This window comes from Macaca nemestrina, chromosome 2 (genome assembly GCF_043159975.1).
Source record: "Macaca nemestrina isolate mMacNem1 chromosome 2, mMacNem.hap1, whole genome shotgun sequence".
NCBI lineage: Eukaryota > Metazoa > Chordata > Mammalia > Primates > Cercopithecidae > Macaca > Macaca nemestrina.
In genome coordinates, this window is record NC_092126.1 from 183086990 (window position 1) to 183109732 (window position 22743).

The 22743-nt window shown below is 39.6% G+C and overlaps 1 protein-coding gene across 5 annotated transcripts in view; it reads right to left on the reverse strand.

Annotated features, from left to right (window-relative positions):
* Nucleotides 1–16272: 16272 nt before the first annotated feature.
* Nucleotides 16273–22743, reverse strand: part of LOC105477481 (transmembrane protein 45A) — an 88690-nt gene continuing 82219 nt past the window's right edge. For 4 of the 5 annotated variants that reach the window (XM_011733995.3, XM_071092518.1, XM_071092519.1 and 1 more), the window contains 2 exons: nt 21180–21325; nt 16273–16813 (listed from right to left, as the gene is read on the reverse strand). In XM_011733995.3, the coding sequence (XP_011732297.1) occupies nt 16720–16813; nt 21180–21325 (240 nt within the window). In that variant the 3' untranslated portion in view covers nt 16273–16719. The remainder of the gene's footprint in view (nt 16814–21179; nt 21326–22743) is intronic. The other variant, XM_011733998.2, reaches the window with a different exon arrangement.

The following is a 22743-nucleotide window of genomic DNA, read 5'->3' on the forward strand; positions in this document are numbered from 1 at the left end:
CCTTCTTTAAAAAAAAAGAACTTCTTTAATTTCAGGGGAGCTAATGGCCTGCAAGCAAGTCACGATATTTCCCAACCTCCCTTGAAGCAAAGTGTGGTTATATGACTAAGTTTAGGCTATTGGAAAATAGGCAGAAAAAAATGATTGCGCCTTCCAGATTTCCAGATCACGTTAGAAATTACACATCACATTAGAAATTCCAACCACTCTATTTTCCTCTTCTATAGTCTTGAATGCCAACATGGACATCTCAAAAAATGGTAGAACCATCAAACAAAAGGAGCCTCATTCTTGATTGTCCTCATAGATCAGAGATGAAGATGAAGGTATTTTATAGATGAAAATAAACACTTAACATTTCAGTCAATAGACATTTTGGATTTTGATTTTTGTTGTTGTTGTTGCTGTTTTTGACAGAGTCACATTGTATTGCCCAGGCTGGAGTGCAGTGGCATGATCTCAGCTCACTGCAAGCTCCGCCCCCCAGCTGAAGCAATTCTAATGCCTCAGTCATCTGAGTAGCTGGGACTACAGGCATGCACCACCATGCCCAGCAACTTTTGTATTTTTTAGTAAAGACAGGGTTTTGCCATGTTGGCCAGGCTGGCTTCGAACTCCTGGCCTCCTGTGATCCACCCACCTCAGCCTCTCAAAGTGCTGGGATTACAGGTGTGAGCTACCCGTGCCCAGCCTTAAGCCAGTAGACTTTGAGTAAAGTGAATTACCCTCCGTAACGTGGGTGGGCCTCATCTGTATTGGGCCATTTTTGTGTTGCTATAAAGGAATACCTGAGGCTGGGTAACCAATAAAGAAAAGAGGTTTAATTGGCTCATGGTTCTGCAGGCTGTACAAGAAGCATGGTGCCAACATCTGCTCAGCTTCCAGTGAGGGCTCAGGAAGCTCACGATCATGACAGAAGACGCCAGGGAGCCAGCATGGCACATGGCGATAGCAGGAGCTAGAGAGACAGCAGGAGAGGTGATACCCTCTGAAACGAGTTCTCACGCACTCAGAGAACTCACTATCACCAAGGGGATGGTGCTAAGCCATTCATGAGGGATCTGCTCCATGATCCAATACCTCCCTGTAGGCCCACTTCCAACTCTGGGGATCACATTTCAACATGAGATGTGAAGGGGTCACACATCTAAACCATATCATTATACAATCAGTTAAATGCCTTTTTTTTTTCTTTTTTTTCCCAGACAGGTTATCACTCAGTCACCCAGGCTGGAGTGCAGTGACACAATCATATCTCGTTACAGCTTCAATCGCCCAGGCTCAAGCAACCCTCCTGCCTTATAGCTGAGACTACAGGCACTGGTTAATTTTATTTATTTATTTATTTATTTATTTATTATTTATTTATTTAGATACAGGCTGTCTATATTGCCGGGCTGGTCTCAAATTCCTGAGCTCAAGCAGTCCTTCCTTTTTACCTCTCAAAGTGTCGGGATTACAGGCATGAGCCACCATGCCCAGCCCAGTTGAAGGCCTAAATAAAAAAGACTAACCTTTCATGAAGAAGAAGGAATTCCTTTGGAATTGAAATGTAACGTTAACTCTTCCCAGTCTGCTGTCTCAAATACATGCCTTATTTTGAATTCTAAAACACAAAGCTTAAAACTAATGTTAAAGTAATAAGCTTGTATTAGTTTGCTAAGGCTGCTGTAAGAAAGTAGCACAGGTCTGGAACTTGTCAAGCCTCCACAACCACTTATGCCGATTCCTTAAAATCCTCCTCCCAACCCTACATTTGTATATTGGTTCTGTTTCTCTGGAGAACTAATACAGGGGCCATTCTGCAATAAGCACCATGCATTTTACAGGATATGAAGGCCCATAATCCCCAGAAAGCTTAATAATAATGTACGATATTCAAGGATACTCAAGGAGTTTGCGATCTAGTTAGCAAGCGTATAAAACATTAGAAGACACCAAAGACAACGACGCAGAAGTCACTAGTTGATAAATGATTTACAAGTATAAACACTGCCTCCCAGAGGAATGTTGGAATGACAAAAATACTGGTTAAGGAAACTTGCCAGCCTGGTGAGCCCATAAAATAGTATAAATGTATAACTAAGCCAAGTTGTCAGTAAGCTTCTCAACAAAGATAATGCATTTTATGGCTGGTAATAAAACTTGGGGTAGATAATATCTTCATCCCTGGCATTCGCCGTATTGCCCTCAGTGTACCATTTTCCATGTTTTATTCTGAAGTCCAAAAACATTAAGCTTAAAACTAATGTAAAGTAACGGGGTTGTATGAGTTTGCTAAGGCTGCTATAAGAAAGTATCACAAATGGAGTAGCTTAAACAACAGAAGTTTGTCTCCCAGTTCTGGAGGCTAGAAATTCCAGATCAAGGCATTGTCAGGGCCATGCTCCCTTTGAAGGTGTTAGAGAGGGATCTGTTCCACGCCTCCCTCTTAGTTAGCTTCTCGTAGTTTGCTGCCAAACTTTGGCATTCCTTGACTTGCAGACACGTCACTCCAATCTCTACCTTTATGTTCATATGGTGTTTTCCGTGTGTGTGTGTGTGTGTCCAAATTTCTATTTTTTATAAAGACATAACACCTATTAAATTGGAATCTACCCTACTTCAGTATGTCCTCATCTTAACTAATTTCATCTGGAATGATCATATTTCCATAGAAGATCACCTTCTAAGGTACTAGGGGTTAGGACTTCAACATATGAATTTTGTGGGGGACAGACACAATTTCACCCATAACAATGGATTAAAGTACTGATAAATTAAAACCTAAGATTTTTTAAAATAACTCAAATTCTATCTCTAACTATTTTTGTGGTCTGACTTGTTTGGGTTAAGGAAGCTTCTTTGAGGATGTGAACTTGGTGCTTGCTTATAAGTTGTGTTTCTACACTCTGCCACTAGAGGACAGCCTCATCGCTCTTGTTTTTTCCACTGTTCAGCCTATTCTGCAATATCTTCAGTCCTCAATCATCCTGCGTACTACATACACAATAGATGGGGAATATATTTTAGACACATATCTTGAGGAGTGGGAAGTGGGGAAGGCATCTTATCCTGGGGAGACTCGTGTGCCCTGGCCATCACTGTCCTGGTGGTGATCCTCCCTTTCCTGAATCTCTGACCAGAATCAAACACCAGAGATATTTGAACAGAAACTGGCATCTCTTCTCTGAATAGGACACAGGAAGAGGGGTGGGGGTATGAAGACAGATGGTCCTTAGAATAAGGCAGGTCCATCTGAGAAGGAACTGAGCCATTCTCTATGCAATAGTCTAACCGCTAAAGTGGAAAGAGCCCTCATATCTGGTGCCTGGAGACTTACCTCTGATGATGGGCTTGGCCACTAACTGTGTACTCTTGGACAAGTCACTAACTCTCCAGTCTCAGGGTCTTCATCTACAGACAACATCTTAGGACATATTGATAATAACTTCCTTAGACTTTCTCTCTTCTTTCTGCACCTAGAGCTCCCTATTCAATACTACATGTTAAGAAAGATTCCTTAGGTGCTATAATAGAGACCAAAGAAACATGATTCTCTTTAGGGAATTATAATGCAGTGAGAAGAATTTATGGATAGGGATAATTAGAGGACTAAACAGCATATGATCCAATAATTCCCCAGGCTCTCCACTATAGGAATTTATAGACAGAAGAGAGCAGTATGAAGTAGTAGGAGGGAAAGGTTTGGAATTTGGCCATAAAGAATCTTCAGAATTAAGCTGATAGGTTGAAGGAAGAGAGGGTGTTTAATTCAACATAGATATGGGAATTGAAATAAAATTTTTGGGAGAACAGAAAACAAGTCAGCCTGATTGGTAAAAGCCTTACGTTGAGAACATAAGATGAGCACATAACTATACATTGAATCACATGCAATTGACATTATTTGATTTGATTTGATACCCAAATAGTCTAAGCTTTGAGAATAATGTTAATTAATTTAGACTTGGTATCAGAGGCAAAAGGAAGCTGCGTCAATTTCTGAGCAGATGAAAGAGGGTTGTTCCATTCTAAATTGCTAAGCCCCTTGATTACGTGGGTGAGCTTATTCCTGTATGTTTTAGAGGCTGTATGTATTTGGGCTTCAGGCACAGATCAACAAATCAGGTGTTATTCGGGCTACCCTTTCAGCTTTTTACTCGAAATCTTTAATCCTCCCTTTAGAAGATGTGAAAATAGGCAGAACAGCCCAAGATCATGAGAGGACTCAGATAAGGAGCACTTTTTCACCTCCAGTTGAACATTTCCTTAACCATCATAATTCTTCCCACAACTCATACAAGCAGTCAAGAAACATAGGCATCCCAGCTTTAAGGAATTAAAGGTTAAAGGCATTAAAAAATACTGTGTCCAATCTCAGAGCTGTTGGCTAAATTACTTTTGAAAGAGAACTAATCGAGACACAGAGCAGAATGATGGTTACCAGAGGCTGGAAAGGGTAGTAAGGTTGCGGGGTAGGATAAAGTGGGGATGGTTAATGAGTACAAAATACAAGTAGATAGAAGGAGTAAGATCTAGTGTTTGGTGGCACAATAGGGTAACTATAGTTAACAATAATTTATAGTATATTTTAAAATATCTAAAAGAGTGGAATTGGAATATTCCCAAAACAAAGAAATCATAAAAGTTTGAGGTGATGGATACCCCAGTTACCCAGATTTGATCATTATATATTATATGCCAGTATCAAAACATCACATGCACCCCATAAGTATGTGCAACTATTCTGCACTCATAATAATTAAAAATTTTAAAAGCTTTAAAATTCTTAGCATAGGATTAAATTAGTATTATGATAATAATACTTAAGCATGTAAACATAATAGTTACGAAATTCTTATAGATTTCTAGAGCCATAAAAATAAAGTAATATATTATTTTACACATTTTATAAATCAAACACAAATAAAAGAAAAGATATAAAAATTCTAGAATAAAATAATTAAAATAAAAGAGGGCGACCTAGAATTCGTTAGGTTATCGTCCTTAATAGCTATAAAAATTAAGTAGTCCTATGAGATAGGCAGCATATTTGGAAAAAGTGCAGGATTGCATCACATTCAGAAGGCTTTAGACTTAGAATAAAATCTGTTTAAATTTCTTAAAAGCTAAAGAATTGCAAAATATCTCATCAAGTGACATGACATCCTGGGTGGGAGTTGCAGATTTTCCGGAGTAGGCAGCAAAGACAGGTAATTATAACTCCAACTCAGGAAGGTGCACACCCTGTATATAGAAGGCTAGAACACAACCTATGCAAAGGGTTTGCTATGTGACTGTAATGAGATTCAGATGTGCCATGATGGTCACTGTCAAGAATCCTATCCCATTCAGTACCCCTGGGTCTAATACCTCACCAGCTGCCTAGGTATTCCCCAACAGTACCTGCCATAAACCAATCACTTTCTTAAAGCAAGGCTGTTTTAACAGAGAAAGACTTAGAATTAAATACAGATATGTTTAAGAGAATCAAGACCACAATGTTGATATTTTCTATTAAGGAATTGTGTATGTCTAGCATTTTAGGTATTTGTAATTTTCAAAATGATTTTTTTCTATTCAGATTAGTTTTATAAACCCAATTTATCAATGTGCAATTCAGTAACAAACTTAGGCCTGTGATTTTATAAAATCTCATTAAGTTTTTACACAGTATTTGAATATTTAAGAAAACCTAAGTTTCATCACACTTGTTTATAAGTTTAATAAATTAACTTTTAAGTTTAATAAATTACATTTCTAAGAATAACATAAGAACTTGGGAGGATTCATGAGTCAATTGAAGTACTTAAGAAGAATGTTAGAATATTTAATTCGTAAATACAATTTAAAATGCTGAAAGTGGAGACTGATTTGATAAATAAAACTCTGGTCTCCTGCACAGAGGGCTCTGTGTGAATTACTCTTTCTCTATTGCAATTACCCTGTCTTGATAAATCAGCTCTGTCTAGGCAGCAGGCAAGGTGAACCCACTGGGCAGTTACAAATTTGGGGGCTAGTCCGGCATTGCCCTTGTGGCAACCTGCCCATGGTTCAGTAGTCTGCCTCCTGCAATGGATCCAGAGGCCTCCTAGTTCTCTTGGACTAGGAACTGACTCTGATACTGTCTCTACTGGAGGGGTGCTGCTGACCCAAATGTGCATGGATTTAATTGCAATAGAGAAAGAGTCCTGGGGAAATATCCTGTAACTGTAGCTCTATCACAGGGTGTCTGCCTGTAGCTCCATGGTGGGGTGTCTGTAACTGTAGCCCTATTATAGGGTGTCCGTCTGTAGCTTGGTCATGGAGTATCTATAGCTATAGCCCCATTACAGGGTGTCTGAATTGGTAGATATCCTAGGTGCTGCCAACACCTCTTTCCTTCTCCCAGTTGGTTTGGCTCCTTCAAGGGTTTCAGTTTTTCTGTAGCCCCATAGTGGGATGTCTGTCTCTAGGTCCCTTGCTGGGTGTCTGTCTCGGTTCAGCTCCTTCAGGGTTCCTGGTTTGTCTGTAGCCCCATTGCAGGGTGTCTGTCTTTGTTCAGCTTCTGAGGAGTCTTAGTTAGCTCTCCCTAATTATTAGGAAGAGTCTTGGTTCAGGAGACTTCTTCTCAATCAGGAAGATTTTGGGGAGAGTTCTCAGATGGTGAATAGGAGGATAGTTTGGAAGGGATACTCCTGAAATTCTTGGTTAGGGATCTTGGTTTGGAAGACCTCTCTGTATTTTCTTTGTTGTGTGTTTGTTTGTATATATGGATGGGATCTCTGAAGGAATTGCTGATGAAAGTTCAGCACTTGGAAAGTCTGGTCACATTTAGTGAGTCCTGAAGAAAGTTCAACAGGCCTGACTTGGGGAGACTGTCCACCCTTTGTCTTGCCCAGAGACCACCCACTGAATTATGGTCAGAGGCCCTCTCCAAATGGAATGGATCAAAGACAACAGGGACCAATGGGAAAAAGTTTCAGCCTCGTCAGGTGGATATTGAGTGCTGAAAGAGGTGATTAGTGTCTGTTTTGCTGTGTGTATTTTGCTTCAGCTGGGATGGGAAATGTTAATTCAGTTTCTCATGCAGCCCATTGGGCAGCATTTTACAAAAGTAAGAAGATTTTGCCTGTGGTTCCATAAGAGATTTTTTAAAAAAAAATTTTTTTAAGGAACTTTATATGGTTTGGCTGTGTCCCCACCCAAATCTCATCTTGAATTCCCACAGGTTGTGGGAGGGATCTGGTGGGAGATAATTGAATCATGGGGGCAGTTTTCCCCATACTGTTCTTGTGGTAGTGAATAAATCTCGAGAGATCTGATGGTTTTATAGGAGGTTTCCACTCTCACTTCTCTCTCATTCTTTCTCTGCCTGCTACCATCCATGTAAGACAGGACTTGCTCCTCCTTGCCTTCCGCCATGATTGTGAGGCCTCCCCAACCATGCAGAACTATAAGTCTGTTAAACCTGTTTCTTTTGTAAATTGCCCAATCTCTGGTATGTCTTTATCAGCAGTGTGAAAATGAACTAATACAGAGCTCTGTGGGTAAAATCAGCTCATTAAAAGTGAATATCCAAGCTAAAAATATATTTAAAAGACGTTTATGATTTTTTCTCTTCTTGGATCTTATTTTTCTTCACAGCTGACTGAATTGTTTTTCTCCATTTTGTCTTCTTACCACTCTTGATGCCCACATGAGAGAACCTAAGATAAATTCTAACAGCCTAGGACTGTTGAGGAAAAACAGAGGAGATGCCACAGACTCCATTCTGGGAAAAACTTGTTTTCCTCATGGAATCCCAGGAATTGAAAGAGAATAAATCCCTCTCAAAATCTAAGGCTCTGTTCTGTTTTACACTACATCACCTAACATTTTCTATTTTGGGGGGGGGGTGTCAAAAATTACACTGCATTATGGGAGAGCTTTTAGCCTTGGTGTGTAATAACCAGGTAGGAAATATACTTAAAGGGATAGCTAATAGCAGTTAGAAGGCATGCTTGGTTCTTTGATGTTTGGATTAGAGAAGCATGCTCTTGGCCACCTGGAAGGTATGAAAATATCTCCACCCTACACTAAGAGATGAGATTCCCATGGGGGATGGGCTGATTACAAAGTGGGCTTTGGGTTGCTTTGCAATGAAATGCACAGTAGAAGCATTGCACTATCTTCTCCTGTAGTATTTCCCTCTTTTGGGGGGATCCAGGATGTAGCATTAAAATGACACCCTTAATTTAGGGGATATATTTTTGCCTTCCCTCTGTGCCTACTTATTAGGCCCTAAAAGCTGTGTGCTTTCCTGGCCTGTTCCTCCAAGGGCTCCACTTTGAAGCTAGTAATCCAACTAAGAAACTGGAAAATGAAAAATCTTACAACTACTGGATCTTCTGTCTGTCTGTCCGTGAATTTGTATGTATAGGGTGTGTGATGTTTAAATAAAAGAGCTCTGACTAATTGGTTTAGAAAAATAAGCACTTAAATCAAATATTTTGTCAGAAAAAATAGAAACTTTTTAATGCCTTCTTCTTCACGTGACTTTGGTAATCTTTCAGAAATAAAGACAGTTTTAAATATTTTTGGTAAAATAAAAGTGTCTTCAAAATTTAAACATTTGGTCTAAATTAGGTCAGATATCAGGTTTGCTAAATACTTTAAGTTCATAAACTGCTTCTTTGACTTTTGCAAATTGTTCAACTTATCTACTTTGGAGCCATTGGAGATTCTAGATAAGGCCTGGGGACATGTGGAGTTAGCCATGCTCCCTAGCTATGCTGGGAAGAGTCGGGCCTTATCTGCACTTCTGTCTGATGTCCTAGGCTCCACATTTAGTACATAACTAAAACCGCTTACTTATCAGGTTTCATAAAAAATAAAAGTTGCTAGGAGTTAACATAGTTGAGATTACTGGAGAAACAGTTTTATGTAAAGGTAGGTAAGGAAAGTAGAAAGTATTTTTGGTAAAAGATAAAGGAAGACATGGGAATATGGTTTTTGTTAAAGGGAATGTAATTTTGTCTAGTTCAGAGGGTTTTAAACATTGTCTTAACCTGTAAGAGTAACAGGACAAAACTGAAGGCTTAAGCAAGTTGAAAAGGGTTTATGATGGGTTGATCTTTTGCAGAAAGTTCTGTAGGCATGAGCAAGTTGGCTAGGATTTGAAGGGGATTATTTAATTTTTTTTCTGTAGGTTGAACATTAAAATAAAATATAGGGCCAGAGTTTGGGTCATGTGTCTGAATAGCAGGGTTTGTTTAGAAAATTAATCTGCTGTTTAACAGAAAATTATAAAGGGTTCTAAAAAGTTTATGAAAATCTTACTTTATGGTCAAACTAATTAAAACTGGATAGATTTATAAAATTTTATTTAAAGCCTAGCTTAAGCATTAAAGATGCACTAATGCAAACATGAAATGTGGTTTCCTCTTTTGAAAAATTTTTATATAGTATTGAGAGAAAATGAAAGATTTTTGTTTGCCTTTGGAGTAAACTACAAAAAAAAAAAAAGGGAGGGGAGAGAGAAGAGACAGATTCAGTTGGCTTCATGCTGTCTTCATTGGGTCTTGTTGTTTGGAAAGCTAAATCTCCTATCACAGTAAAGTTTTTATTTTTAAAAATTTTAGAGTTACCATTTCAGTTAATGAATGACTTATGGTGACCTGGGATTCTATTTTGTGATATCCAGTGTTTCAAACCTTTGATATTTGACAAACTTTCCAAAACCAAATTATAAAGTATATCTTGTTCTGACATAATTAATCTTTTAGATATTATGTCTTTTAGATATTATGTGATATATTTGGCTTATTTGGTATAAAAATAATATAGTAGGCCGGGCACGGTGGCTCACGCCTGTAATCCCAGCACTTTGGGAGGCTGAGGCAGGCGGATCACGAGGTCAGGAGATCGAGACCATCCTGGCTAACACGGTGAAACCCCGTCTCTACTAAAAGTACAAAAAAATGCCAGGCGTGGTGGCGGGCGCCTGTAGTCTCAGCTATGTGGGAGGCTGAGGCAGGAGAATGGCGTGAACCCGGGAGCGGAGGTTGCAGTGAGCCAAGATCGCACCACTGCACTCCAGCCTGGGTGACAGAGTAAGACTCCACCTCAAAAAATAATAATAATAATAATAATAATAATACAGTAAGCATTGCCAAATAAGAAATGGTGTTTGGCTTTCTTTGGGTTATGTTTATGTAAATGTATTGTTGGTATATGTTCCAAAATTATGTGAAACTCCTATAATTCTGATATGACTTAGTATATATTATCAGTAATAATTATAAGTGTTATATATATTATGTTAAATTATTGTGTGCCACAGAGGTAACACGTTTCCTTGTCAATTGTGTCTTTGACTGTGGCTACCCTAAGACTTTTTGTCATCTATAGACAACTATTATTTTGTTTTGTTCCTCTTTAAATGGTGATTTTATAATCAGCAATAAAGCTCTAACACCTGCTCTTAAATGCAGGTTTCTGATAACTTTGGAGATTGTGACATTAGGATAGAGGCAAAATTTTCAGAACTCTTATGGAGAGCTGAAATGTTCATGAATATGAAGCACAACAGAAGTTAACTGCATGGACTGAACTAATAGAAGACTGAAGTAATCTTTTTTGACTATTTGCTAAAAACATTGCTGATCCTTTTTGTTTCTCAGAGCCAAGAAAACTTTTCTTTTAAGCTATTTACAGCTTTTAACAATCGAGTAAAGTATACTCCTGTAAACAAAATTTGGAGCATATGTGTTTCTCTCTCCCTGCTTTCTCTAGAATTTAGAAACTATTTGTGAGTATTCTTAACTTATGGCAATATAGTTATTTGCGTAAGTGCAGTAAGAATGTTTTCTTTTGCAACAGAATACCATGAGAAAAACTGGTTAGTTTACCAAAGCTTTGGCTGGAATGGTATGCTTTCTTTAAGGAATCAAATCTGACTTGTAGAGCCAATACGAGCCCCTTGGGAAAGCGGTCCTCATACCCTGTCTATGCAGCCCCTGTACAGGGTTTCTGACCTGTGGTAAGTAAAGAACATCACTTTCTAACAGACTCAAAACCCCCAGGTTATCTTAGGATCTCAAGAGGAGAGGAATTTATCCAACTAGTAAGTATTTGAGGATACAAATCCATGGCTAGGCTCAGCTTTAAAAAAGTCTTATCTGATAGTCCTTATGGAACAGAGTTCCATCAAAACCAATTTTAAAAGCCTATGTGGAAAATAAGTATTCTTGCTGCACTTCATGCAAATAATCAGGTCAAGTATAATAAGACTAAAGTTTATTTCATAAACACGTCAGTCCTATCATGATTTGTTTTTGTGTGTTTCTTGGTTTTTGGTTTTTGGTTTTATTTGAGACAGAGTCTCGCTCTGTCACCCAGGCTGGAGTGCAGTGATGCAATCTCAGCTCACTGCAACCTCCGCCTCCTGGGTTCAAGCGATTCTCCTGCCTCAGCCTGCCAAGTAGCTGGGATTACAGGTGTGTGCCACCATGCCTGGCTAATTTTTGTGTTTTTAGTAGAGATGGGGTTTCGCCATGTTGGCCAGGGTGGTCTTGAATTCCTGACCTCAGGTGATCTGCCCACCTCGGTCTCCCAAAGTGCTAGGATTATAGGCATGAGTCACTGCACCTAGCCCATGATTTGTTTTTAATAAAAACAGGGACTGGAGAGAGAAAACTTATGTTTCAAAAAACTATAGTACACCTGATGTTAGCTGTGCTTGGCTTTTTCCAGCAGTTTGGCCTAAATTCTAAACTGTTGACAGGCTACAAGTTCCCAAACTAACGCTTTCAAATCTTTACTTTTAAAACTGGGAATTGCACTCCTTATTCTGGTACTCATTATTTACCTTATAGTATGCTGTTCTCTTAAATGTGGTACTAAAACTATAGTTGACAATAATAACACCTTTATTATGCAAGCCTTGTAATCTCAGCCAGGCCTGCATGAGTATGCTCTGACAGTTGCAAAGTGGTTCCACTCCTTTCACCTTGGGGTCAACACCTACCACCACATGCCCCTGGTCAACAGGAAGAAGTTAGAATGGTCTTTGCCCTTTTTCTATCTTCATTAGCCAACACCTGAAGATGAGGCACTATAAAACCCAAAGGGTTTTTTGGGATTGAAATTGCCATTGCAAAATTATAACTGAGACAGTGAAAGAGAGCTGACATAACCAATTCCAACTTGCTTCTAACCTCCAAGCTGTCCTTGTTCATTCCTGGGTGCAGGCCCAACTAACTTTGGGAGGAACTTATAGTTTATAGGTTGAAACAAAGATGATAACAGCCCTTTCCCAAAACAAATCCCCTTCTTGCCTGGGGACTAGACTGATTTTATAGGACTAAGAAATTAGCCACAAAAGTATAAATCATGTTTTAGGAATCATGTAGCTAGAGGCTACAAAATTCTGACCCTCCCCGAATTGCTCCTGGGGGTAAAATCACTATTGTAAAGCCTAAGACCAGTGCTTGAGATATTTTGCAGACCCTGCACTTGATGGATCAGCTGGTACCACCCACACTGATAAACTGGCTCATCTGATCTTGTGGCCCCCAATCTGGGAACTGACTCAGCACAAGAAGACAGTTTCAACTCCCTATGATTTCACCTCTTACCTGACCAATCAGCACTCCTTGGTGGCTTCTCCTTGCCCACCAAGTTGTCTTTAAAAACTCTGATACCTGAATACTCAGGGAGACTGATATGAGTAATAATAAAACTCCAGTCTCCCACAAAATAAAATAAAATAAAATGCTTAAAGGGAAATCTAATTATTTAAGATTATGTTCAAACATTAAAGACTCCTTTAAAATGAGTGTTAAAATTTGCTAGACTTAGAATAACAAATTCACAAATTGAACCTAAAAATATAAGACAGGATTAAGCTTTTAAATTTTTATTACCAGAAATCCACTCTATCCACTGCAAATCTCTCGAAACACCCTTCCAAGCTTAAAGCAAACATCTCTCTTCCTTGCCATTAAGGGATATTCTCTTGCATTATTTCATGCCTATCCTCTATTCTCTCAATTTTCTCTACCTGGAATGCATATGAAACAGAATATAGAATTTCTAGATGTATTCTTCATGTGTATTAACTTTTCTTTCATACTTTTAATCTATCGTTTTCTTGTATTTTGGGAGAATTTCCCACTTCTCAGTGTTTATTTTTATTGTTCCCATAGCATACATTGACTTTTGCTTCACCTTATCAATCCACATCCAAGATACAATTAATACATCCTTTATTAATGAGCTTCTCTAGAAACAAAATGATGAGGAGTGTACCACGACCAAGCCTCCCATTTCAACAATAAGCTGGAAGTTAGTGCAATCAGAGGTTGCAGCTTCCCAAGCAAAGGAGATTGGAGAATTACAGAAATCACTAAGGAGTTGGTATCACATCAATAGCCAAAGTTGATATTGCTTAATAATCAGTGCCCACCCTTCACTTGTCTGTGTATACAGCCGCAGAGGCTTTCCATCCACAGGGTTTTGTGTGCTTTATAAAACGTCCTTCAGTCTTTCCTACATTAACACCTGCACTAGAAATCAAACACTGATTTATGTAAAGGTTTTCTCCACTTTGGTTATGACAAATGAAGCACAGGATACTCCAAGAAAGTTTGGCAAAAGCTCAGGAATTGAGATCCTAGGTTTTTGGAAGAATGGAGACAAAATACAAATATAAAGTAAGGGAGTAAACCTCCATCCCCATCTCTTCTTTGATAAGGTTTTCCTTTCAGAGCTAAAGGCTTTGGAAATATATAAACACTATAATGCCTGATAATGATAGAGAGGGATGTGCAGACGGTCAGGGGCTATTTTCCCCAGGGCAGTCAGAGGAGCACCTCTGGGAAAGGACCACCCTCAGGAGAGTGGTGCTTTCCCCCATCTGTCTTAGCCTGTTGCGTTGCTATAAAGGAATACACGAGGCTGGGTAATTTATAAGAAAAGATGTTTATTTGGCTCACTGTTCAGCAGGCTGTATAGGAAGCATGGCACCAGCATCAGCTTCTGGTGAGGAGCTCCAGCTGCTTCTACTCACAGTGGAAGGGGAAGGGGGGCTGGCATGTGCAGAGATCACATGGTGAGACAGGAAGCAAGAGAGGAAAGGGATGTGCCCAGTCCTTTTCAACACCAGCTCTCAGGAAAACTCTCTGGGGAACTCAAAGAGTGCAAACTAAGAGGATGGCACCATGCCATTCATGAGGATCCACCCCCATGGCCTAAACGCCTCCCACTAGGCCCCACCTCCAACACTGATGACCAAATTTCAACATGAGACTTGAAGGAGACAAACAAATCATACGTAAGCCACAAAAGCACCCCGCCATTCTTTATTCTCCTTCCCAGCTTTATTTTTCTTCATATAACTTGTTATTGCCTCAAATTATAAAACTTATTTGTTGACTTTGTTATTGACTGTCAATTACATCCCATGGGAATGTAAGCTTGATGAAGACTGGGACTTTGGCTTAAGTATTGTTATAGAGTACCACTGTATTCCCAGTTTATTGAACACTGCTTGGCACATGGTAATTGCTTAATAAATATTCACTGGATGATTGATTCCATTGGTACCCAGGGGTTAAGTGTAGCCTGAAACTAATTTTTCTCATCCCATGATCTAGAGCTGAAAACCTTTCATATTTTTGTTATAAAATATTTTTCACGGTTTCAGAACATTTACTGAAACATACTTTTTTATAAACCAAAACCTTTACAAATTGTACTTATTGATCTAAGGTTTCCTAGCACGAGTGAAGAAAATATGACTGTCTCATTTTGGCTCAAGTTCACAGTTTGCTAATTTTTCATGTCATTCCATAAAAATGTGAGTCATAAACTACAAATCCAATAATGTAGCTATAAAGTTGTCATGATAGTGTTCCAATGTATGCTCATTAGAGGCAGATAGCCCTAGAGTATGGACGTAGCCCTGAACCAAATATTCCTCCTTTGAGAACTCGCTGAGTTGATTTTACTTGTAATCTCTGTGTGCAGACTACAGGAGTGGAAATTTCTGCTCTCTCACAAAGACTGTAGACTATTTGCACTTATAAGTTTTCAAATTTCCAGGCTTAATCTGGTTCATGTTAATTATTCCTGGTGTTTCTGCTCAGGCCTAGATACCAGTGATGCCAGCTTCACGTAACTGCTGCTGATCACTCGCTCACTCACGCCTTTGAAACCCAAGCTTGTCAAAATCATAGAATCTTGTGGGTCTAGCAAACAGCCCTGAGAGATAAGACATATATGGGACATAATGCCATGACTCCCAAGGACTGTGGCATGTGGGCGTTTTCATATGCCAGAAACATCCTAAGGTTCATGGCATTATTCAAGACAAACCTTTAGACACTCACATCTGCTCTTTTCAAACTTAAGTGACAAAATGAATGTGTCCAGTTCTGGGGCCTGAAGAATCTGCTCACCTGACTCTTCAATGTCACTGGGACACGTATGAGACTAGGCAGCCTTCTGGACTTGCCAGTGCTTCTGGGAAGCTAGGGAGCCTTCAGAACTTAGTTGACCACACTTCAGCTCCAGCTGTGCACAAGGCTGCCTCCTTTCCTCCAGGTTTGGGTCATCCCTCAAGGAATCGTGCAATCCTCCTTCCTTTTCTCTCACAGCAAATATAGGTCTTTGTAACGAACATTGTACTAAATTATTAGGTTGACATTGAAGAAAAGACATTGCTTTTCAATGGCAATAACCACAATTACTTTTGCACCAACCTAACAGCTTTCCACATGTTTCCATTTCTAGATTCATAAAGTGTGACGACCAGAAGAGCTCCATGGTTCATTCAATTCAATTCCTTACTTTAGAGAAAAGTACATGGTGATTGCCAGAGATCTAAAGCCTGGTTAATGGTAGAGCCAGAATCAGAAACAAGATTTCTTGACTCTCCACTGGGGGGCTACTTAGGTCACAGACTAGGTAAGGGGTTCTGACTTTTTACCCAAGCATTCCATAAAGGCTTTTCCTTGTTTTAACCTTTCACCTATTGTAACAGAGGGGATGGCATGGTGGCCACGCTATGGTGCATGATGACTTTTTCCTCTTATGGACAACACCCCAGTCCTCCTTTCCCAGTCTCTCATGGCTTTGCAACCATGTGTCCTAGAGATCATGCCTTTTATCTTCTCTAAAAGATCACACACCCCAGGAAGACTTCTGGCCTACATTCCCTGTGGAGGACTTAGGTGCTATAGTGATGTCTCACGAAAAAGAATTTCTGTGTCCTGCAGCTTCTTCTGCATGATATAAAGGAGGAGTATAGTAAATAACAAAAACAAAGATTTCAGGTGTCTGCACCAAAATACGTACATTCATTTATTTCTCATTGCAGCAACAAGATAAACAAGTGTAATTCCATGGTCAAGGAGTTACAAATAGTAGTAAGCTCAGTAACCTTGAGCATATCTATAAGGCAAATAAAACAAAATTTTTTTTTTTCATAGTGTGGGCATCCAACTTTAGATAATCTGGAAAAAAGTCACTCTAGCCCCTGAATACCATGATATGCATGATGTGCAAAATGAAAGTATCACCCAAAACATTTTCAAAGCTAAAAATAAAATATTTAAATTCAAATACTTCAACCAAATTGGAAATACAAACAGTACACTGAGAGTCATCCTTAGCCAGCTGTTCTCCAACTAAAAGATCAAGAAACAAAACCAAGAACAAAGACAATGTAAAAAAAGAAAAGGTTTCTCTAGAAAAACTGGAAGCTCATCAAAGTCACATTTCTTCTTCTGATTCTTGTTCTCGTTCAGCATTTTTCAGAAGTCCAACTTCTGAGGAGCAGAGTCTCTTAAGTCTAGATTTAACCAACCTGAGGAGAAAGAAAAGCATCTCAAGTGAGACAGTGTTTAAAATAGAAAGCCAGAGCAATATGCACCTATATACCACAATGTCTAGATTATTTGGGCAACTGGGGAAGGCAACCCAAAAAGGAAAATTACTTTTATTTGGCTTTGGAGTTGCCTGAACATTTTTGTGGATTAAAGCAGGGTATAAGTAAACAGACACAATGTGGCTTTCCAATGTATTGCATCATTGTTTAATTAGGCATCAGAAGACAACTTTGATTATTCTTTTTCATTTTTTCTTTTTCTTTTCTTTTTTTTTTTTTTTTTTTTTTTTTTTTAATGAGACAGAGTCTTGCTCTGTCATCCAGGCTGGAGGGCAGTGGCACAATCTTGGCTCACTGCAACCTCCGCCTCCCGGGTTCAAGCAATCCTCCTGCCTCAGCCTCCTCAGTAGCTGGAATTAGAGGCATGTACCACCACACCCAGCTAATTTTTTTTTTTTTGAGACAGATTTTTGTTGTGTCGCCCAGGCTGGAGGCTAGAGTGCAGTGGCACGATCTCAGCTCACTGCAACCTCTCCCTCCCGGGTTCAAGCAATTCTCTGCCTCAGAGTCTGATTAGCTGGGATTACAGGCACCCACCACCACGGCCAGCTAATTTTTTTTTTTTTTTTGTATTTTTAATAGATATGGGGTTTCACCATCTTGACCAGGCTGATCTTGAACTCCTGACCTCGTGATCCACCTGCCTTGGGCTCCCAAAGTGCTGGGATTACAGGCATGAGCCACCACGCCCGGCCAATTTTTTTATATTTTTAGTAGACAAGAGGTTTCACCATGTTGGTCAGGCTGGTCTCAAACTCCTGAACTCAAGTGATCTGCCTGCCTCAGCCTCCCAAAGTGCTCGGATCATAGGCATGAGCCACCGTGCCCAGCCAACTTTGATAATTTCTAAAACAATTAAGAGAATCGCTGGGCTGTGGCAACCCGGATGAAACCAAGCTCAGTTGAGTTTCTCCATTAAAGCCACATCTTACTGTGTGTTGCAAACAGGTGCTATATCATATAAAGGAAGTGCATGAAGCCCTCCTCTAGGGTTGGCAGCCCAAGTCAAGGCCCATGTCAAGTCTGGGCTAAATTTAGCCCCTACTTCCTACTACTGGCCCCTTCCAGGGGAATCTTTTGCACAGGGGACAAGCTGTTCAGCTGCACATGATGCCTCTGCCGTGATGAATTAAGAAGCTCAAAGAAGTACCCTCCATCATGGTGACTGTTTTCATAGTTTAAGAGAATCTGGGCTGGGTGTGGTGGCTCACTCCTATAATCCCAGCATTTTGGGAGGCAAGGCGGACAGATCGCCTGAGGCCAAGAGTTTGAGAACAGCCTGGCCAACATGGCAAAACTCCATCTCTACTAAAAATACAAAATTAGCTGGCCATGGTGGCACATGCTTGTAATCCCAGCTACTCAGGAGGTTGAGGCAGGAGAATCTCCTGAGTCTGGGTGATGGAGGTGGCAGTGAGCTGAGATCATGCCACTGCACTCCAGTCTAGGCGACAGAGAGAGACTCCATCTCAAAAAAAAAATTAAAAATCAAAACAAAACAAAGAGAATCCATAGGCCTGGGGGAAGCAGGGATTATAATTTTTGACACTGGAAGATGTGACACTGATTAGCAGCTGAAGCTCAGCAGGCTCTCCACTTGTCTGATGTGAGAAAGAGTATGTCATAAGAACTAGGCAAAGCTTTTCCTATGCATCATTGTTATAAAGGCATTGTGCTGTGACCATATCAATAAAGCATAGTTAACTCCCAGAAATACATAGGAATATGCAAACACATTTGATAAGCCAAATCATCAATATCATTCTTCACAAATGAAAAACTTCACCAGTCTACCTGCATCTTTACCATTGTTTTTTGCCACAGTTTTTCTGATGAAGGTCTGGCCTGCCTGTATCAATATGTAATGGCTTTTCTTGTGCTCTGAGAGGGATTTTTGAAATACTTCTGTGGAACTAACTTAAGCTATTGCTTAAGTTTATATCAAAATATATCAGAAAATTTAACCCTTGGTCTTATCTTTTCAAGAGCAATATGAGAGCAAAACTGAAAAGCATATAAAACATGATTTCAAAAAAAATGAAGCCTGTATTTAAATAGCTCTACAACATAGATCTATTACCTATTAAACAGCAAACAAGGGTTTACTGAGACTCTACTATGCGTTTGGCAGTGTGCCAGGAGGTGTGGGCACTACGGAAAGGGTCTCATACTCCAGGAGACACAATCTAGCCAGTAGATAAGACTAACCCACATGAGCTAATGGTGAACATCACAAGAGAGATCCCAATTGTTAAAATGCATGGTGGAGATGACGGGCTGTAAAAACTCTTCAGGGGAGATGAGCAAGAGCTAGAGTCATCACAGAAGGTTTCACAGAAGAGACGCGCATTTAATGTGAACATGCCAGGTGGAGGGAACTGCGTGGTCAGAAAGATTAGGATAATATGTGTTGGGGGTAGAGGGGAAGGTTGGAAAGTAAAAAATGGAGTGTCCGGTTTCCAGAGTACTATAAGTGGATAAGAGGCCCGTTAGGGGTCTGAAGGTTTTTGAAACAGGAAGAGACAGTAGTCTTCTTTTGGCTCTGGAGGGGAGCTGACATGAGGAAGAGCATTTCCTTGGATGCTGGCACTGATCTTGAAGGCTTTCCAGCCCCTAAGGAGATGAGGCCCAGCAGTCAGCCTAGAACAACAGGGGAGAAGCCACGTTTCACTCAATGGCAGAGCCAGCCTTGACAAGGAGCACATGCACATGCTTTGGAGGAACTGAATGGGACTAATAGAATGAGAAGGTGGAATTTCCTAGTACCCAAAGCACTTAGACCTCTAGAAGGAAGCAACTATAGATCAAAGTGGGCTGACCTGCAGCTGACCAGAGACAGCTGAGAGCTAGACAAAGGAATCATTTCTTCACTCAGTGCCTCAGCACGAGAGCTGCTTCAGCAATGACGCACAAAGAAGCACAGAGCAGGAGGGGTGACTTGGGGCCCATGTCTAAAGAGAAGAGTGGAAAGTTGGTTCTAACTGGGACCTCACTGGGCCTAGCAGTAGCTACTGCATTTTAGGAATCAGAGAACCTGCTAGATGTGTAGTGTCCAATACGGAAGCCACTATCCACACATAGATGGATATTTAAATTAATAAAATTAATGTGGCACGAGCCACATTTTAAGTGCTCAATAGCTAGTGACTACCATATTAGACATTGTAGATACAGAACATTTCAATCAGCACTGAAGTCTGAAGGATTAGGTGCTGGAGCCTTCATGCCTGGTCATTGAGATCAGCCAAACCAATTGTGGTTCGGCATTAACTACCTTAGAGAAAGGAACTGTGATCACCCCTCTCTATTCCTGCTCATTCTTCAAGCTGCAGCTTCACTGTCAATTGTAAAGAGGCCTCCCCTGAATTCCAAGAGTGCTTTGTTCTTCTACTACTTCTGTTTATTGCACTGTATTTTCGTTGTGCATCTCCCTAACTTAGTCCTAATTATAAGACTAAAAATTTCTCATGGGTAGGGTCCATATCACATTCATTTTTTTTTATACCAAAGAGGAATAAAGAAGAGGAGAAGGAGGAGAAGAATAACAAGAGAAAGAACAACAACACAATAATATTTATTGAGCTCTTATTATGTCCTAAGCTTAAATACTCGATCTCATTTAGGTCTTATTATTTCCCCATTTTACAAACAATAAAACTAGTACTTAATGTGGTTAAGTAATTGGCCCAAAGTCATACAGTTGATAAATAGTGGAGCTAAAAATATGTGTTCTTATAACTCTGTTCTACTGCTCCTTGCCCACTTACGAAACATTATGCTGGGGTTCTTATAAAAAATGTATTCAACTGAATCTGACTTTTAGAAATATTAGTCAATGTCAAATTAGGCAGACACCTACATTTAATGGAACAGACACAAGTTGGTCAAAAAAGGACTCGAAACTTAAGAAGTGCTATAATTGAAGTATCTACACATGGGTAAATGGAGGACTCACTATAGGCAGTGCAGGGTGAGGGAGACCATTCAGAAGAGAGAAGAGGAAATAGCATACATGGAGACATAGAGGCACAGAGGAGTGTGATGAAGGGTAATGCGAGCATCAGACGCACAGCCGAGGCACTATTGAGTGACTCCAACTTCAAACCAGCATTTATTCTTTTTACTGAGAATTTTTGTGTTTGCAGATAATATTCTGCTATGCTACCCTGTCTTATGGGATGATAAGGAATGAAATCCCCTTTTGAATTTTCAATTCAATACCACTGAGTCTTGATAATCACATACCAAGGAACAGAACTTCCATGAACAGAAATCGCTAACTTACCAGGTGATGAAAGCATAATTCATTCCAACGATGACAATGGTTATTGCATAATGCCAACAAAAGCATATGGTAAGAAACAAAATATTTTCATGATCCACCAGATCCCATGCAGGACCTCCACTGGGGGGATACAGGACAAATCCAATCTGTAATTTAGAACAAAAAGCACATATTAAAATAACCAACCACATTCCCAAAAATGGTGCATTTCAAAATGCTTGCTTCCAAGGTAAATAACTAAGTTAACTCCAATTATCTAAGATGTAATCGATAAAACATCAGGTTTTGCTACCTGTTTTAGTAATATAGAGAGTCTCTAATATGTCATATTTTCATAAAAATTTTAAAAGGACATTTAATGATCAGTTTTCAAAATATAAACAGTCATCTCGCTAGGAATGTCTGAACTTTAAGAGAATGTTTTCGGTTTCTACGTGGTGCAGTTTCATTCTGTTATTTCAAAATTGGGAGTACAAAAAGGTTTTAAAATAAATAAATGCCCACAGTTAACATTATATTTAATGCTAAAAGACTGAAATCTTTCCCCCTAATATCAGGAACGAGACGTTGATGTCTGCTTTCACACTTCTATTCAATGTTGTACTGAAAATCTAGCTAAAGCAATTAAGCTAAGATTTAGCTAGAGCAATTAAGCCATGAAGAAAAATAAAAGGCATCCACACTAGAAAGAAAGAGGCAAAAATATCTACATTCACAGATGACATGATCTTATATAGAGAAATTCCTAAAGAATCCACAAAAAAACTATTAGGGCTAATAAATGAGTTCAGCATAATAGCAGGATACAAAATCAGTATACAAAACAGTTGTATTTCTACACAAAAGCAATGAACTCAAAAATAAAATTAAGAACAGTTCTGGCCAGGCGTGGTGGCTCACGCCTGTAATTCCAGCACTTTGGGAGGCCAAGGCGAGCGGATCACGAGGTCAGGAGATCCAGACCATCCTGGCTAACACAGTGAAACCTCGTCTCCACTAAAAATACAACAAAAAATTAGCCAGGCTTGGTGGCGGGCGCCTGTAGTCCCAGCTACTCGGGAGGCTGAGGCAGAGGAATGGCGCGAACCCGGGAGGCGGAGCTTGCAGTGAGCTGAGATAGAGCACTGCACTCCAGCCTGGGTGACAGAGTGAGACTCCATCTAAAAAAGAAAGAAAGAAAACAGTTCCACCTACAATAGCATTAAAAAGAATAAAACACTTTAAGAATAAATTTGATCAAGGAGGTTTAAGACTTGTACACCAAAATCTGCATAACATTGTTGAAAGAAATCAAAGAAGACCCAAATAAATAGAAAGCTATCTCATATTCATAGACTGAAAGCTTAATATTTTTGAGATGGCAATACCACCCAAAGCAATCTACAGATTCAATGCAATTGCCATCAAAATTCCAATGTTCTTCTTCTTCTTTTTTTTTTTTTGCAGAAATGGGAAAAGCTGATCCCATAATTCATATGGAATTGCAAGGGATCCAGAATAACCAAAACAACCTTAAAAAAGAAAGCTGGAGGACTTCAATACTACAGAACTACAGTAATCAAAA